This window comes from Triturus cristatus, chromosome 6 (assembly GCF_964204655.1).
Source record: "Triturus cristatus chromosome 6, aTriCri1.1, whole genome shotgun sequence".
Classification (NCBI taxonomy): Eukaryota; Metazoa; Chordata; class Amphibia; order Caudata; family Salamandridae; genus Triturus; species Triturus cristatus.
Window position 1 is genome coordinate 1722155798 of NC_140589.1, and position 18937 is coordinate 1722174734.

Below are 18937 nucleotides of genomic sequence, written 5' to 3' on the forward strand. Positions count from 1 at the left end.
AGCAGGTGTAGTTGTGGTGTGGGTGGCCCGTGTCCTGAGTTGGAATATTTTTGGGATCGTGGACGGAGGCAGGCCAAAAGTAATGTTGGCTGGCGCCGAAGAGGCTGCTGGAGCTTTTATTGGGCCGGAGCCCGACATGTCCTGGAGGACCGTTTTGGTTTTGCTGCTTTGTGCTGCAACAGGTCGCACTTGGAGCGCCTTTGAGGCTTTCGCACCGACCAGGTCTGTAGAGGCGGTCGTCGACTTTTTCGGCGCCGGCGGGTCATCGAGTCGAGGGGCGGGAATGGCCGTCGACGTCTTCGATGCATGAGGCTTTGGTGTTGCCGTGGAAGCGATGTGAGACGCAGCCGGCAGTGTGACCTTTGGTGTCTGAGTCGATGGCGTCGACGTCGGGAGCCTATCAGGTTTGTTGGCACCGAAGGCCTTTTTCCGTATGCCGACTCCGATGTCGGCCGCTTCAAGTTCGGCACCGAAGTCTGGCTTGGTGCGCTCGGTGCCGACGCGCTTCGCTGGCGTCGAAGGTGTGGAAGGCCTCGATCCGACCAGCGCCACGTTTGGTTTCGGTTTCGATTGAACCAGTGCAGCTTTCGGTTTCGGTTTGGAAGAAGGGAAACCAGCCGGTTTAGGTAATAATGGCTGCCGCTGAACGTCCGAGGCCGGGCCCGAGGGCAGGGCCGAAGAACTGCGGGATAGGTCTCGGGTAAGGCCCGAAGGCGATCCCTCGACCGGAGCCATAGACTGTGGCACTGGGCTCTCTTCAGTCTGAACGGGTAGGCCTTGCTCGTCATTGGAGCTACTCTCTTCGGCCCCTAAGGCCTCATCGTAGTCTCCTACCTCGGTGTCGTCTTCATCTCTGCGAAAGAGTGATTCGTCAACGTCGTTCGATCCGGAGTCATGTTCGGAAACGGGACTGGAGGGTAGGATCTCCAATTCTTCGACATCTTCGGTCTCGGCGTTGAAGATGTCTGCCGGGGCCGGTGCCGCGTTTCGAGTCTTGCCGCTCGTCGATTCCGTAGAGTCTTCTTGGAACGGAACCGGGCACAGGCCATGCATGTCGATTCGTCGTGATCCGGCGAAAGGCATTTGTTGCACACCGGATGGACGTCGATGTGGGGATATTTCGCATTGCATACCGGACATCTCTTGAACGGTGTCCTCGATTCCATCGTCGATGTCGTCGATGGGCAGGTAAGAAGCGAAAAGTCGGTGCTGAAAGTTGTTAAACTAACAAAGGAGTATCGAAACTGATCGAGAAAACAGTACTGACGCGAACTAAAGGCCTTTTGGCCTCGATAAAGTTTTTCCTAACTTGAGTTAAGATAGCACATCCAAACCCAATGGCGGAAAAAAACAATCTGAGGATGGAGAGGATGCCCATGCGCACTGTAGTCCAGGGGAGGAGTCACCTATCCCAGGATACCTCGAAGACTCTTCCAGGACAACAACGTGCAAACATCCGGACCCAACACTAGGCGGCGATCTATGCACAGATATGAATTCAGCAGCCCACATGCCTCGAACCAATTACTACTTTGATTAAATATTTAATTTTAGATCCTTTTTTCCTTCATTTTTCCTCAAGTTTTCTTCTTTTAGCTCAACATAATGAGGGCCTTTATGGGCTTAATTTCTTTAACTATATTGATGTTTGCTTCTTTACACACAATATCTCTGGAGCCTATTGTGCTACTCAAGGCTATGCTGCCAAAATGCTACCACATATTGAAACCTTTTAACTCTGTAAAAACTGAAGCTAACATTGACCTTTCCCCCATAACATTGCAGTGGATTTTCCAGAAGCAGATATTCCAAATTATAGGGGTAACAGGCATACTAAACAGGAGAGTCATTTTAATAATTTTGACTCTAAAAAACTCAAAGCTCCATTCAATCATTTTTAGTGATCTTCTGGGACTGGGGTTTCATTAAAATATAAAGCAAAGCATCAAGAAACAGAAAAGGCAATCAATAGAGACTTATTCCAGAAATCAAGTATAAAAAATGAATGCACAGCCTCATAGCCCCATTAACATGCCTAAAATAGAACACAGCTGTGTACCAAAGAGCTTCTAAGACAAATGAGAAAAAGAAAATGTGATAACATTGCATATACCTGGACTGAAGCCACTCTAGGAGGTAAAACAAGGCCCATATTGTCTCCATGCACCATGGTCACTACACCAATTGTCCGAGTTGTGAGGCCCCAAGAATTCTGGTAGGCGTACTGTTTTTCACCTGGTGTCTTGGGATCTTCAAAAACTATTTCAAACATTTTCGAAAAGTTTTGGCCCAGATGATGTGATGTTGCTCCCTGTAAAGAATAAAGGCATTATTCAGTTAGCAAAGTTTCAACTGATGAAGCACTTAAATCAAGCGTGCATGGACATCACTTACAAAACAGCATTTAAAGACTAGATATGTAACCAGGCAAACGCACCCTAACTCAACTGCAGTATGTTGGTTCATGTAACAATTAATTGGGCATAGAGGAAAGGATAGAATTCTGTGGTCCATTAAGACTTTTTACTTCCCTTCACTGCAAACAACCCTTCCATGAGAACTATAGTTAAATGAAAAAGGTACTAATTAATTGGGATCCTTATCAGACTCAAAAAAACTAGCTGGAAAATTCATCTTTAGAATTCCTACAAGCAAGCACTTCATGACTTGCTTATTAGGAAGCTGGGTGAATCATTAGAAAGTTGTATATTTTGTAAGTAATAGGGCATCTGGACCTACGAATGAGTGAATCTTGCTGAGAACCCAATTGTTTTTTCAATAACAAAAGGTCAAGGAAGCCCTTGATTCCTCACAAACAAACAAGAATCCTTGCATCAACCTTACATTCGGTGGTTTGGAACTGTTGCAAACCTGAGTTTGAGTACTGCAGGAAGGTAGCCCTTTCACCCCGATTTTGATAACACTAATATTGTTCCCATTTTCAAGAAGGGAGAATAAGGGTGAATGCTTAATATTTCCCTTTCTCTATTCTGTTATCTGTTGGGTTAATTACAAAGATGGGTTGGCATTAAAACTAATCTGTCTGACAGATGTAGTTTAAGAGAAGGCTTGGCACAGGTGGCAATGACTGAATCTTTATTCCATTTCCACAATAAAGGCACAGGCAAACTGTTGGGCAATTCATTTTACCGTTATTGACTTTGCATCACCTTTTGACTACGTAAATTGCTGAACACTTACAGAATAATTTAGCTGAGAGGGATTAGCACCAATCTCAAATACATTTTTTGGCCAAATCCCTTCTCACCTTCATTATTTTTCAGTAAGTAAAAGTACTGATTTTATTCAACTCAGTAAAGAATTAAACAGTGTCCTGGCCACTCGCGCTCATCAATGTAAAAATGAACCATCAGGAGAATTTTCTTAAGAAAGGATTTTGAGACCCTATATCAACAAGGTCAAGACTAATACAATTTATATTGAACATTGAACGCAGACAATGTGTTGTTACTCCCCAGAACAAGGAAGAGAACTACAGCAAGTCAACTGCTATATAGGAGATAGATATATATATATATATATATATTCAATTCAATATGTTTATTAAGAATTTGGATCTCTAATGAGGTCCACTTAAGACGTGCATAGATAGACTTATTAAAAATACCGACAATAATGACAAAAAACAATTAAAAACCATTACATCTACGTCACTACACCGTTTGGCACAGATTAGATCATCTAAAGATATCAATCAGCTCTGGAGGCTCCTTTAGACAGCAAAAGGTGCCCCACAGTAAAGAAATACAAATGGTGGCACGGTAGGAACGGAATACAAAATAGAAAATATAATTATTGTAACAGAGGGTAAAGTTACGGTAATTTGATTAGTATTTTTACCCCAGCAGTTAAGGCAAATCATAACTATTAAAATCTAATAATTACCCCATTATAACACCCTCACATTAAATCCAAAATGACTAAGGACAGTCAAATGGCAGCAGTGAAGTTATGAGCCAGGAGGAATTCTGAAAAACGAATCGCATACTGAACCAACTGTTCATTTTCCCTGGTTACGAAAATTTTAAAGCAAGATAAATGTTCCTAAAATATTTTTTACTACGGTAATTTAGTAACTGTCAACAAATAAATATGCCCGTTACCTTAACAAATAAGTCAAAGTAAAAACGTGCAATTTGAGAGAATAGCATAAAGTAGCAGTTTCATATAAAGACAATTTTTAAATAAAGTGCATCATATAGCAGCAACAACATATCAGCAATCGTATAGTTAGACCCTATACCGTGGCAGAAAAAGACAAAATCATGTTAAATATAAGTGAAATTTAGAAATACATCATTCCATAGCAGCATCATATAAGAACATATTTTATATAAAGTGCATCATAAAGCAGCAAAGTCTTTTCCCTTAACAACATATTTAAAACAGATAAAAAAAAACCCAGTTATGTGCAAACAGCAATGAGATAACAGCAGTCACAAGTACAAATGTTCCACAGGTGAGAAATAGACTCAAATGGCAGAGGAGAACATAAGAGCTCGGGACTTTAGGGGCTATATTACAAAAAAGCTAATTAAATGGACAGCTAACCATACCCTAAGAAAAATTATGAAAATGTAAAATATGTCCATAAACTCCATAAATAAGTTTATAAGTTTTATACACACAGTTTCATTTTTTGGAAAAAGCAAGAATTCTCGAGCAGATGATACATTTTTAATGCCATTCTGAATGAAGATTGGTCGAAGCCACCTGAATCTAAGTGAAGACAGAGCTGGGCATAAAAACAATTTATGATTCTGGGTGCCCCTAATGCAGAAGTCACAGTTATTTCCACCTTTCCTGTTAAGTGGCCAATTTGCAGTTAAATCATTTAATGGTAAAAGGTTCATGCAACAGAGGGTAAGCCACCGGCGAATACGTGGCTTAGATCCCAGGAAAGGTACTTCTGAGGAACTCTCAGGGAAGAAGCCGTAACTATTGTTTCCAGTCTGACCCTTGTTCTACAGATATTAACATCGCTCTGGTGACTTACTGTGCCACTTGAAATCTTTAACAAATATTTCAATTCTGAGAGAAAGACAGCACTAAATCCTCTTGCACACTGAAATGATTCAGTGCCATGAAAAAATAATTAGAAAAAGGGTATTTATACATTTGTCCCACAAAAATTTCCTGACACATGAAACTCCTGAATGTAAAAGGCTTGCTGTTCTTTAGGTGGTATCCTCAACGTATTACCCTAGCTAAACCTTGTATAAATGAACTTACCAAGCCAAATTCTAACCTAATTGCGGCTACTGGGACAATAGTATTAAAATTGGATAATTTGCAAAAAATCTGTCCTTCGATCTTATCCAAAAAACTCAATTTTCTTACGGGCATAGATTCTATAGCATATAACAAGGTGGGAGGGATAGTAGCTTTAAAAACTAAAAGCAAATGTAAAAAAGGTCTTTGACCCATAGCGCTTTAGAATATGTGTAGGCCATTTGCATGTGATGACGGTTTGCAAGAGCTATGTTCAGTATGGAGAGTAATCCTTGTACTACTTGAAATAACTTTCCCTAAATAGAGGTAGGAATCTACAATTTCAAGTTATTCGGAACCAATTCCTCAATTAAAATTACAGACTTTTCTATTTTTACCTCGTTTCAGAATCGAAACCTTGCTTTTTGAAACATTAATCTTCAGAAATTGTGCAGTCTTATAATTGTGCAGATATGACCATTTTTTATTCAAACCAATAGGGGTCAGGTCCATAATTACAAGGTCATCTGCGTACATAAGGCAGGGAAATGAACAGCCACCTATCTTTGGAGCATTTCGTACCATTGAGGAAAAACAATCCGCTAAATCTCTTACATCTAAAGAGAACAGGAGAGGTGCTAATAAGCAACCTTGATTCAAGCCATTTTCTGTAGAAATTACTGAAGATAGGCCTGAATTCCCCCCATTAGTACCTGACACCATGTTTGCGAGTGTAGGGCCATAACTAAAGATAACAGAGTTGTAGGCACCCCCATTTTATGTAGCTTTTACCAAAGAAGTGGCCGGTCTACCATATCAAAAGCAGTAGAAAAATCTATGAATGCCACATAGACGTTTGTCCTGCGAAATACAGTATATTTCTCCTCTATTAGTTTCAACGTAATGATGTTGTCTAGGGTGAAATGTTTTTTCCTAAACCCAGCTTGCTTTATGGGGAGAATGTTCTCCTCTACAACCCAATCAGTAAGATTGTCAAGAATACTGCGAGCAAACATTTTCCTCACGTCGTCCAATAAGACTATTTGCCAGTAGTTACCTGGGAGATGTCTTTGGTCCTTTTTGTACAGAGGGATTAGGATACTACCGGACCATGACGAGGGGGTCAGCTCATGCAAATAATATTCTTACAAAGGGGTATGATACGTAGCCCATAGTGTTGGCTCTTTTTTAATAATTGACAAAGGGATTTCGTCAGGACCCATTGCCCCACAGGCTCTCATTTTTTATTGAGTCCCAACAACTTCCCCCTTAGGGAGCATTATTGTATTCGGAAATTTTTGGGGGATTCATTAAAAAGAAGTCAGACCAAAAGGAATTCGGAATTGCGGAGTAAAGTTCTAATAGGTAAGTTTTACATATATATTTGATATAAGGTGTTGATTATTGGTCCAAACAATACTAAATAAAGCCAGTTATGTGGATGCCATCCAATTGCACCGTTTTACATTACATGCTCAATCTACCTGGGGGTACGGTTAATGTTACTTACCAAGTAAGCATCTGTTCTTGCATGTAGAGCTGTAGATTCACATGCTTTGCATACTCCTGCCATTTAGTGCTGGGTCCGGAGGTTTTCACTTTGCTTTTCTTCAAAGAAGTCTTTTTCAGTCACGAGGTAGGCGGAGACTCCTTTCGGGGATAGTGCGCATGGGCATCGTCTCCATTGTTAGCTTGTTTTCCCGCAGAGGGTGAGAATGGAGTGATAGTAAAGAATAGAGATATCCATGCGTATGTATGTAAATTAAAGAGAACTGCAGCAGCTACAGGTACCCAGGGTGGTGGGTGGGCCCATGTGAATCTACAGCTCTACATGCCAAGAACAGATGCTTACTGGGTAAGTAACATTATATGTTCGAGGCATGTGAGCTATATATCACATGCTTTGCATAGCCTATATGGCAGTATCCTCCCAAATCAGTAGGTATCTTGTAGCTGTTGGGAGTTTCTGAAACAGTGAAGTACTGCTTGACCCACATTAGCTTGTTGTCTCGCTAACACATCTACCCAATAGTGTTTGGTGAATGAATGCGGTGTAGACCATGTTGCAGCTTTGCAAATGTCTACTATGGGTATGTTTCCTAAGAAAGACAGTGGCCCCTAGCTTGAGAGTTAAATGTGCCAGTTAGATTCCTCTTTTCTTTTGCATAGCAAGTTTGAATGAACATAACAATCCACCTTGCAATACCAGATTTGAAGATAGGATTGCCCTTGTGTGGTGGTGCAAAAGCAACAAAGATTTGTTTTGTTTTACAAAATGATTTTGTTCTTTTAATGTAGTACAAGAGTGCTCTTCTGACATCTAAGGAGTGTAGAGCTCGTTCTGCAACAGAATCAGGTTGAAGGAAGAATACAGGTAATCCTACCGACTGATTTATGTCAAATGCAGATACTACCTTAGGTAAAAATCTGGAGTTGGTACGAAGAACCACTTTGTCCCTGTGTAGTTGGAAAAAAGGTTCTTGTATGGTTAGTGCCTGTAGTTTACCTACTCTCCTTAATGAAGTGATTGCAATAAGGAAAGCAGTTTTCCAAGAGAGGAACTGTGGTCCGCATTTGTGCATGGGCTCAAAAGGTGGGCCCATTAATCTTGTGAGGACTATTTTAATATTCCACACTGGGGCAGGTGGGAGTCTTGGTGGTATGATTCTTTTTAGGCCTTCCATGAAAGCTTTAATTATGGGTACTCTAAATAACAGCAAATGCTGCCTATTTTGTAGATACGCAGCTATTGCAGCGAGGTGTAGTCTGATGGAGGTGTAAGCCAATGCTGACTGCTGCATTGTAACAGATAACAGATGATATTTTGTATGGAAGCATCAAGAGGGTTGATATGATTGTTATTGCAATAAATAACAAATTGCTTCCACTTAGCTGCGTAACAAGCTCTTGTGGTAGGCCTTCTGGCCTCCCTAATTATAGTCATACATTCTGGTGGAAGGTTTAAATAACCAAACTCTATGACTTCAGGAGCCATATCGCCAGGTTCAGTTGTTTGGGATCTGGGTGTTTGATATCTCCATGGCTCTGTGTGAGGAGACTGGAGGTTAAATGTAGCTTTTGATGTGGGACCTGAGACAGCTCCAACAGAGTTGTGAACCAAGGTTGACATGCCCATGTGGGAGCTATAAGGATTAGTGCGAGAGATGTTTGCCTGAGCTTCCAAACCACTAATGGAATGAGTGGGAGAGGAGGAAAAACTTAGGCAAATATCCCTGACCAGTTCATCCATAGTGCATTGCCTTTGGATTGCGGTTGTGGGTACCTGGAAGCGAAGCTTTGGCATTTTGCGTTTTGGTGTGTGGCAAACAGATCTATCTGAGGGACTCCCCAAGCTTGGAAGTATGGGAGGAGAACTTGATGGTGAAGTTCCCATTCGTGTATTTACTGCCTCTGCCTGCTGAGGAGGTCTGCCATCTGGTTGTTCACTCCTGGGAGGCATTCCACTAGGAGATAAAGTTTGTGGTGAATGGCCCAACTCCAGATGTCTTGGGCTAAGTGGAACAGTTGGAGAGTGTGTGTCGTCCCCCCCCCCCCCCTGTTTTTGTATGTAATACATAGCAGTCATGTTGTTTGTACGAACCAAGACAACTTTGCCCTCCAGGTAAGTCTGAAACACCTTGAGAGCTAGAAAAATTGCAAGCAACTCTAAATGACTGATGTGGAGAAACTTTTGCTGTTGGCTCCACAGACCTTGCACTGTGTGTTGTTGAAGATGAGCTATCCAGCCAGTGAGGGACGCGTCTGCTGTTAGTACTAACTGTGAAACCAGGTCTATGAAGGGCTGTCCTTTTGATACATTTTGTGTGTTCCACCACTGCAGAGAGCGAGGAGTACGGCCACTTACCAACACTAGATCCGTTAATAGACCCTGTGTGTGGTTCCATTGACTGGCTAAGCATTCTTGAAGTGGACACATGTGCAGCCTGGCATGGGGGACGATCATGATGCAAGATGCCATCATTCCCAGCAGTTGCATATAAACCCGAGCTGGAAGCAAATGATTGGGTTAAAACTGGAGAACTAAAGCTTGAATGTTGCAAATTCTGGCTACGTTGGGAAACGCTAGAGCCTTTTGAGTATCTAGAGTGGCTCCTAGGTAGTTGGCTGGAGATGTGATTTTGGCACATTGACTGTGAACCCTAGTTGATGTAGTAACGGAATTGTTCTGAAAGTGTGCTGGAGGCATTGCTGGTACGTGCTGGCTTTGATAAGCTGGTCGTCCAAGTATGGGAAGACATGGATGCTTTGTCTTCAGGTGAGCAGCTACCTTTTGACATTTTGTGAAGACTCCGGGGGCAGTGGTGACTCGGAACAGGAGTACCTTGAACTGAAGTTCTGACCTGCAAACACAAACCTGAGGAATTTGCGATGAGCGAGGTGGATCGGAATATTGAAATAGGCTTCATTTAGGTCTACAGTAGACAGAAAGTCGCCTTTTTGCAGAAGAGGTAGTACTTGTTGAAGTGTTATCATGTAGAAATTATCTGAGTATGTAAAGATTGAGTTCCCTGAGATCTAATATTGGTCTGAGAGAACCATCTTTTTTGGGTATTAGGAAGTAGGAGTACACGTCCGACCCGTGATGTTGTGGTGGTACGGGCTCCAACGAACAAGTTACTTAACTTCAGTAACGATATATCTGTTAGAAACATTAGTTAGTTAGATTCCTTACCTTAGAATATCCCCAGGCGTCAAGCTGGATCCGGAAAGACTTTCGTCGGCAATACCCTTGCGCGTCGCTAGGCGTCGTCTGCAGCTCCGCGTCCGTCGTCAGCATCGCTGGGATGATGTCGTCTGAGTACTTAGACGCCGCCATCGCGCGCTGACGTCAGTTCATGTACATAGCTTTCCACGCCAGGAACGCAGAGCCATGCAAGAGACCGACACTAGTGCCATGAATCTAGGGCCCTGAAAGGATGACCTTAACCCTAGATGTCAGTTCGCAGAACAGGGAGGATGGGTGGGGCGGTAAGGAATCTAACTAATGTTTCTTACAGATATATAGTTACCGAAGGTAAGTAACTTGTTCATCTGAAAGAAACACGTTAGTTAAATTCCTTACCTTAGAATAGATACCCCAGCAATACCGACCCCGGTGGTGGGTCTGCGAACCAAGATCACACCAGGAAGTCCTGGAGAACGGAACGGCCCAAGAAGGCATCTCTCCGGACTTGGCTGTCCAGGCAGTAATGCTTAGCAAACATGTGCAGCGAGGTCCACGTAGCTGCCTGAGAAACGTCCTGCAGAGGGACTCTCCGACCCAGGGCTGTAGTAGCCTCTGTGGCCCGAGTGGAATGGGCCCGCAGCCCCAAAGGAGGTTCCTTCTTAGCCAACGAATAACAGGCCTTAATGCACAATACGACCCACCGAGGGATGGTCCACTTATGCACCGCCCGCTCCTTCTTAGCGCCCACGTAACCAACGAAGAGTTGGTCGTCCACCCGGAACGGTTTCGTACGGTCCAGATAGAAGGACAGTGCTCATTTTGGGTCCAGACGGTGGAGCCTCTCTTCCTCTTTCGAGGGATGCGAAGGCGAAAAGAAGGTGGGCAATGTAACAGACTGGCCGATGTGTAAGGCAGTTACCACATTAGGGAGAAAGGAAGGACGAGTCCTGAGAACAACCTTGTCCGGATGGACAGAGAGGAAAGGAGGCTTAGAAGAGAGAGCCTGGAGCTCACTCACCCGTCTAGCAGAGGTAATGGCAACCAGGAAAGCAGTCTTAAGAGTCAGAAGACGAAGAGGACAATTATGAAGTGGCTCAAAAGGAGCGCACATCAGATAGGTTAACACCAGGTTCAAATCCCACTGAGGCATTACGAAGGGAACAGGAGGAAACATATGAGTAATGCCTTTAAAGAATCGAGCAACAACAGGGGACTTGAAAAGAGAAGGCTGATCAGGAGGCCGTAAGAAAGCAGAAACAGCTGAAAGGTATCCCTTGAGGGTGCCCAGCGCAGAGCCCTGCTGGGCCAGGTAAAGAAGAAAGCGGAGAACCTCAGAAAGAGGGGCGGAAAGGGGATCCACAGCCTTTGCTGTGCACCATGCCACAAATTTGTTCCACCTGCAGGCGTATACCGTTTTAGTGGAGGGAAGCCTGGCTGCCAGAATGACATCACAGACTTCAGGAGGCAAGTCAAATGGCATCAACTGCCGCAGCTCAATCTCCACGCATGGAGGAGGAGGCTGGACCGGTTCGGGTGGAGGACCGTCCCCTGCTGCTGCGACAGAAGGTCCTCCTGAAGGGGCAGTCGAATCGGGAGATCGATTGACAGACTGAGAAGCTCGGGATACCAGTATCTTCGTGCCCAATCCGGAGCCACAAGAATGACTTGGGCCCGGTCACGCCTGATCTTCTTCAGCACTCTGGGCAGAAGTGGTATAGGCGGAAAGGTTTATAACAGACCGCAACTCCACTCGCGACGAAAAGCATCGCTGAGCGAGTGCCACCTTGGAAATTCCAACACGCAGAACTGATGACATTGCGCGTTCTCTTTGGTGGTGAATAGATCAAACCAAGGCTCTCACCACTGCCAAAAGAGGCCTTGCGCCACGTCCGAGTTCAGACGCCACTAGTGATCCATCGTGCACCGGCGGCTGAGTTCGTCCGCCCTGGCGTTCAGAGACCCCGCCAGGTGTTAAACCACCAGGGTGATGCCCTGATGTTCCAGCCATGTCCAGAGGCGCAGAGCCTCCTGACAAAAGGTTCACAACCCCATCCCGCCTTGTTTGTTGTAATACCACATGGCGGTGGTGTTGTCCGTGAACACCTGCACTACACTTCCCCGTACAGAGGGAAGGAATGCCTCCAGTGCAAGCCGGATCGCCCGCAGCTCCAATAGGTTGATATGGAGCCGGGACTCCGCCTGAGACCAGAGGCCTCTGATCTCCGCCTCTCCCATGTGGCCCCCCCCATCCCAGGAGGGACGCATCCGTCACCACTACATGCTCCGGTTGGGGAAGAGAGAGGGATCTGCCATTGACCCAATCGCAGTCCGTGAGCCACCACTGCAACTGTCTTGCAGTGCCCTCCGAGATCAGGGCACGGTCGGACAGGTTGCCCTGATGCTGGGCCCACTGGAACTTCAGGTCCCACTGCAGAGCCCGCATCCGCCATCTGGCATGTGTCACCAGCAGGATGCAGGAGGCCATCAGGCCCAGAAGCCGGAGGGTCATCCTGACTGGAACCCGGGACAGAGGCTGAAAGATCGGAATCATAGCCTGAATATACCGGACTCGCTGCTCGGGAGGATAAACCCGAAACGGCGTCGAATCCAGAACCGCTCCAATGAAGGGGAGCCTCTGAGAGGGACTCGGGTGCGACTTTGGCACGTTGACGGAAAACCTCAGCAAATGCAGGAGGTCGGCCGTAGTCTGGAGGTGGTTGACGACTACCTGGGGCCAGCCCGCCTTCAACAACCAGTCGTCGAGGTAGGGGAAGACTGACACCCTTGACCTGCGCAGATGAGCTGCGACCACCGCCATCACTTTCGTAAACACCCGAGGGGCGTTGGTAAGGCTGGAGGGGAGCACAGCAAACTGAAAATGCTCCGGGCCTACCGTGAACCACAGGTAACGCAGGTGGGCCGGCAGGATGGGATGCGAAAATATGCGTCCTGTAAGTCCAACGCAACCATCCAGTCTCCAGGGTCGAGGGCAGCCAGGACCTGAGCCAGAGTCAGCATTTTGAACTACTCCTTTCGGAGGAAGCGATTGACGTTCCAGAAGTCCAAGATGGGGCGCAGGCCCTCTTTGTCCTTCTTGGGGACCAGAAAGTAGTGGGAATAACATCCACTCTCAACTTCCGGGCCAGGAAAGCACTCAATGGCCCCCTTTGCCAAGAGGGTCGTGACTTCCTGCTGGAGAAGTACCAAGTGATCTTCCGACATGCGGTGGCACCAAGGTGGCATGGCTGGAGGGGAGGACTGAAAGGGACGGGAATAACTCCTGCGGATGACCTGCAACATCCACTTGTCCGATGTGATATCGCGCCAGTGGGGGAGGTGGTAAGCATTACAACAAACAAATGATGGACGGAATACTGACAATGCAGACATTCTCCCCCAGTCAAGAGATCTGGGTTAAATCCATCGTTCTTTTGCCCACTACGCCACCCCAGTTCAGACATGGCCATATGCAAATCAGTCTTGACCCTGTGCCTCATGGGAACAGTCCAGCCCGAACTGCCAAGCCATGTCTTCCCTGGACCGGAATCAAGCATCCTAGGACCGGTTTCTGGCTATCAGCCGTCATCAGCCAGGATAGCTTGACTCCAGTGGCGTAGTGAGCACGGGTCCCACGTCTGGGAATACCCATCCCACTTAGGGTGAAAAGCATTACAACAAACAAATGATGGACGGAATACTGACAATGCAGACATTCTCCCCCAGTCAAGAGATCTGGGTTAAATCCATCGTTCTTTTGCCCACTACGCCACCCCAGTTCAGACATGGCCATATGCAAATCAGTCTTGACCCTGTGCCTCATGGGAACAGTCCAGCCCGAACTGCCAAGCCATGTCTTCCCTGGACCGGAATCAAGCATTCTAGGACCGGTTTCTGGCTATCAGCCGTCATCAGCCAGGATAGCTTGACTCCAGTGGCGTAGTGAGCACGGGTCCCACGTCTGGGAATACCCATCCCACTTAGGGTGAAAAGCATTACAACAAACAAATGATGGACGGAATACTGACAATGCAGACATTCTCCCCCAGTCAAGAGATCTGGGTTAAATCCATCGTTCTTTTGCCCACTACGCCACCCCAGTTCAGACATGGCCATATGCAAATCAGTCTTGACCCTGGGGGAGGTGGTGGCGGATCCTGCCACCCACCGACGTGGGGTGCTCCACAAAGCTCTGATTAGGAAGGTTTGGAGGTAGAAGCAGCGGGGGCGGAGGTGGACTGACCCCCACGCTGATTTCCAGAGCCACCCCTGCGGAAAACGCTTCCGCGCTGAGGCTGATTCTGCACAGGCTTGCTGAAGGAACGTGCCTGGGCGCCCCAGCCTTGGCCACGAAAGGAACTAAAACCAGGAGTGGCTGGGCTCTTTGTGGAAAGACCCAAGGACTTGGCCGTGGCTCGTGAGTCCTTAAAATGCTCCAGTCAGCCTTATCGCCAAACAGACGAGTGCCATGAAAGGGCATATCCATGATCGAGCTCTAGACATCGTACGAGAACCCAGTAGATCGCAACCAGGCGTGGCGACGCAGCGCCACCGTCATCGAAATCGCCCTGCCCAACGAGTCAGCGGTGTCCAAACCACACCGAATGGCGAACTTAGCCGCATCCTTACCCTCAGCAACCGCCTGGGAAAGTACAGCTTGGACCTCCTCAGGACACTGAGGCAACACCTGAGCATCGGAATCCCACACCGCGTGGGAATAGCGGCCCAACAAGCAGGCGGTGTTCACTAACCGCAGCCCCAAGCTGGCTGAAGAGAACAACCGCTTACCGAACTGTTCCAGCTTCTTCGAGTCTTTATCCGGCGGAGCCGTAGGAAAATCACTCTGCGACGTCGAGGCCTGGATGACCAGACTCTCAGGTGTGGGATGAGTGGTCAGAAACGCGGGGTCACCAGGTGCTGGGGGGTGACGCCTGGCGACATTCTTATCTACAGGGGCCCCCGTGGCCGGTCGCGACCATGTGCCCAACAGGACGTCGGTGAAGGCGTCATTGAAGGGAAGCACTGGCTCCGACGAAGTAGACGCCGTCTGGAGCACCTCGGTCAGGAGGTTAGTTTTGAGGGCCACCGTAGGAAGATCGAGGTTGAGGACCTCAGCAGCCCGACGGAGCACCATTGTGTAGGAAGCGCCCTCCTCCATCATAGGTGGGGAGAGGCAAACCCCGGATCAGAAGAGACATCGAGTTCGCCGGCGTCCTCCAGATCGTCCACCCAGTCCTGCTCGGAGTCACATTGACGGGCAAGAGGGTCCGAGGACCCCTCCCAGTCATCCACCACCTCCGTTGCCGAAGGAACCGGTTGGAGAAGGGACATACGGCGTCCCAATGCGATCCCAGGTAGGAACGCAATGGTCCTGGAACCGGTGCAAGGGTGGAACGAACGCCACCCACTGCGGCACCGGAGGCGGAGCCGAGGGCGGCGCTGGGGCCGGAGCGGGCAGCGCCAGACCTTGTGGCCAGAGCCAACGGTGTAGGATCCGGTGGAGCCGAAGCTGGATCAGACGGCGGCACCGACGGGCCAACAGGATCTGGACACGGGGCCCGAAGGCGCGCCGGTGGGAGCCCGAGGCATAAAAAGGCAGTCCATGGTGGCAAGAAACTCTTCGGGAGTCGCCGACGTACCCGGGTAAGGCGGATAGGCCGCGGGACTCCCAGGCTCCAAGGGAGCCGCAGGGGCAGAACCCCTGTCCCCCTCATCCGCATCCGAGGACCGATGGGGGGGGGGATGTCTGAGAGCGAACACTCTTCTTCGACTTCTTTTTATGATGTCGCTTACCGGAATCAGAGGGCGAAGCCTTGGAGCCTGAGGAGCAAAGACTGCGGCCCCGCGAACGGTCCCTGGACCTGGAGCGGCGTTGGGACGAGTGCCGGACCTCCAGCAGCTTCCGGCGTCGCTCCCTCAATGCCTTCGGGGCCATAGCTCGACAGTCCCTGCAAGACCGGGAGTCATGGTCGGTCTCCAGGAAGTAGAGGCAAACATCATGGGGGTCCGCCACCGACCTGTTGCAATGGCAGGCCCCACAAGACTTAAAGCCAGGCATCCCTACGTGCACCAGGAGAAAAAAGGGGAGACAAAAAGTCTCAAAAAAGAGTAGTCAAAAAGTGACTAAGGTACGTGCTCTATCCGGATCTGCGCTTGCTGGTGCGGAAAAAGAAAGAACGGACGTCAGCGCGCATGGGTGGCGCCTAAGTAGTCTCCGTGACGTCATCTCAGCGATTACGACGCCAGTGACGGACGTGGAGCCGCACAACGGCACCTACTGACGCGCAGGGGTACTGCTACAGAAAGCTTTCCGGATCCAGTCTGACACCTGGGGATATTCTAAGGTAAGGAATCTATCACTAACATGTCTCTTTCAGATAATTCGTACAGAATCCTCCAGCAGTGTCCAAACCTGCATCAGTGTCTAAGGGACTGGCATGCATTTGAAGCAGGAATTGGCACCAAAGCTGGTGCAGAATCAGAGAAGGGCTCAGGAGGCACAGACTGTAGCGAGGATATATCAGCCAGTGGTAATCAGGATTTAAGTCTGCGCAAATCCTTGGAGCCCAAAGGCACACCACAAGGAGCAGAAAGGGTGCCAAAGATCCACAACAAGGTGTCTTTAAAGGCCTCAATCTGTGTTGGCCAGCCAAACTTGTGGTGCATTGGGATCAGCTACAGAATCTGCTACTCGGTGGGGGATTGTGAGTGAGACCGAGAGGCACTGTGATGTCCTTGCAAATTCTCAGGCAAAGAGCAGTGGGACTGAGACGAATCTCACTTAACCTTCTTCTGCTTCAGCTTACTGGAAGACTTGCACAACGACAAGAACCCTTCATGAGAACGACCTCAGAGTAAAAGCAGGAACATGACATGGGCTACTTCTTATGGTGTTTGGTGACGTAGTTTCTCTTCACTTCCCAGATTGGTTTTGGATTCATGCGGGACACACTTTGCAATTGTAGTCATGTCCCCAAACCAAACACCAGACACATAACTTGTGTGGGTCTGTCACAGATGTTTGCTTGGGACAGTCGCAACAAGGCTTAAAACACTGTAGTTTTAGTAGGGGACTTGTTCCCTTGCATACTACTTATTGTGGCAAAATATGAAGACAAAACTACTGAACAGACAAGGATCTGCCTATGAAAGAGCAGAGAGAAAGGAACTGATAATGAAGCACAAAGGGGACGCTTATATTCAACTCCATCGTCATTTTAGGGGCAGACCGAAGTAAATATGGAGCCGCACTACACCACCTACCAGTTCACGGGACGAATGCTGTTTTAATTCTTTTGGATACCATCTGGTGCCTGAGGGTATTCTAAAGCTGAGGAATGAGGGACAAGAATTATATAACCGTACTCTTGTCAAATATACATGTGGAACAGTTTCCTGGCACTCATGTTTTCCTTGGGGTTGGGTCTGTGAATATTTCTCTTTTCGCTACCATTCAATCAACTATGCACTGTTTTCTTGTGCACTTCATAATAGCATGACAATTACAATTCTACAGGCAATTTTGCAATAGTTTTTCTTGAGAAGTTGTAGTCCTGCCCTTTCAGCACTTATGATTACATTTCCTATGGATCACTCTACAGAGCTCAAATGTGTTCAAGTTGGTATTTTAGAAATGTCCATGGATTGTAAATGGAGACTTATCTAGTGCTCGAGAAAATCGTTTTTTTAAAAAGAGAAAATCGTTTTTTTAAAAGGAGAAAATTGTTTTCTTAAAAAGAGAACATCGTTTTTACATGCAAACTGCTGTTGCTAATGTGATTTGAATTGTGCACTCACTCCCCGGTCCACCGCAGCTACTCGGGCTGATTGTTGTGGAGGGAGAACAGAGCGCTCCTACTTCCTGGTAGTGCGATTTCTTGGCGGCCATTTTAGTGGGTTGACGCTCCAGTGTTCCCTGACCCCTGACTACTTAGGCTCCCAGCGCTGACACGCTCGAGTAAAACCTGAACTGATCACTCCTGCACCAGCGCTCTAGGTGATAGCACCTTTGCTGTTCTGTTGAATGTGTTTTTTTAAAAAGAGAAAATCGTTTTTTTTAAAAAGAGAAAATCGTTTTTTTAAAAGGAGAAAATTATTTTCTTAAAAAGAGAAAATCGTTTTTACATGCAAACTGCTGTTGCTAATGTGATTCGAATTGTGCACTGACTCCCCGGTCCACCGCAGCTACTCGGGCTGATTGTTGTGGAGGGAGAACAGAGCGCTCCTACTTGCTGGTAGTGCCATTTCTTGGCGGCCATTTTAGTGGGTTGACGCTCCAGTGTTCCCTGAGCCCTGACTACTTAGGCTCCCAGCGCTGACACGCTCGAGTAAAACCTGAACTGATCACTCCTGCGCCAGCGCTCTAGGTGATAGCACCTTTGCTGTTCTGTTGAATGTGTTTTTTTAAAAAGAGAAAATCGTTTTTTTTAAAAAGAGAAAATCGTTTTTTTAAAAGGAGAAAATTGTTTTTTTAAAAGGAGAAAATTGTTTTCTTAAAAAGAGAAAATCGTTTTTACATGCAAACTGCTGTTGCTAATGTGATTCGAATTGTGCACTGACTCCCCGGTCCACCGCAGCTACTCGGGCTGATTGTTGTGGAGGGAGAACAGAGCGCTCCTACTTCCTGGTAGTGCCATTTCTTGGTGGCCATTTTAGTGGGTTGACGCTCCAGTGTTCCCTGAGCCCAATCTATATTAACTTCCTTCGCCCCGCGCAGCGGCACGCGCAGCGGTAGCGCCTTAGACGCGCCGAAGAGGCGCCAAAGAGAAGCCAGTCTGCGCCAGACGCTTCCAGTCTCCGGACCCAGCTGTCATCATGGTAGGAAATCTCCTCACATACAGCACTTCCTCACTATATGCATTGCGTCCTTCGGTCAACCCACTATGTTTGCATTCAGTCCTTCCCTTACACCCGAAGGCCCACTGCAAAACTTGTGATTGGGGCATAACTACTCCAAATGTTGTGAAAAATCCCTCCAAGCAGAAATGGAGGATGTTCCTTCTTAACTGCCGTTCCCTGCCC

At 47.3% G+C, this 18937-nt stretch overlaps 1 protein-coding gene across 2 annotated transcripts in view; it reads right to left on the bottom strand.

Annotated features, from left to right (window-relative positions):
• Positions 1 to 18937, bottom strand: part of EPRS1 (glutamyl-prolyl-tRNA synthetase 1) — a 483086-nt gene that overhangs the window by 100019 nt on the left and 364130 nt on the right. For both annotated transcript variants that reach the window (XM_085612943.1, XM_085612942.1), the window contains one exon: positions 2114 to 2311. In XM_085612943.1, the coding sequence (XP_085469069.1) occupies positions 2114 to 2311 (198 nt within the window). The remainder of the gene's footprint in view (positions 1 to 2113; positions 2312 to 18937) is intronic.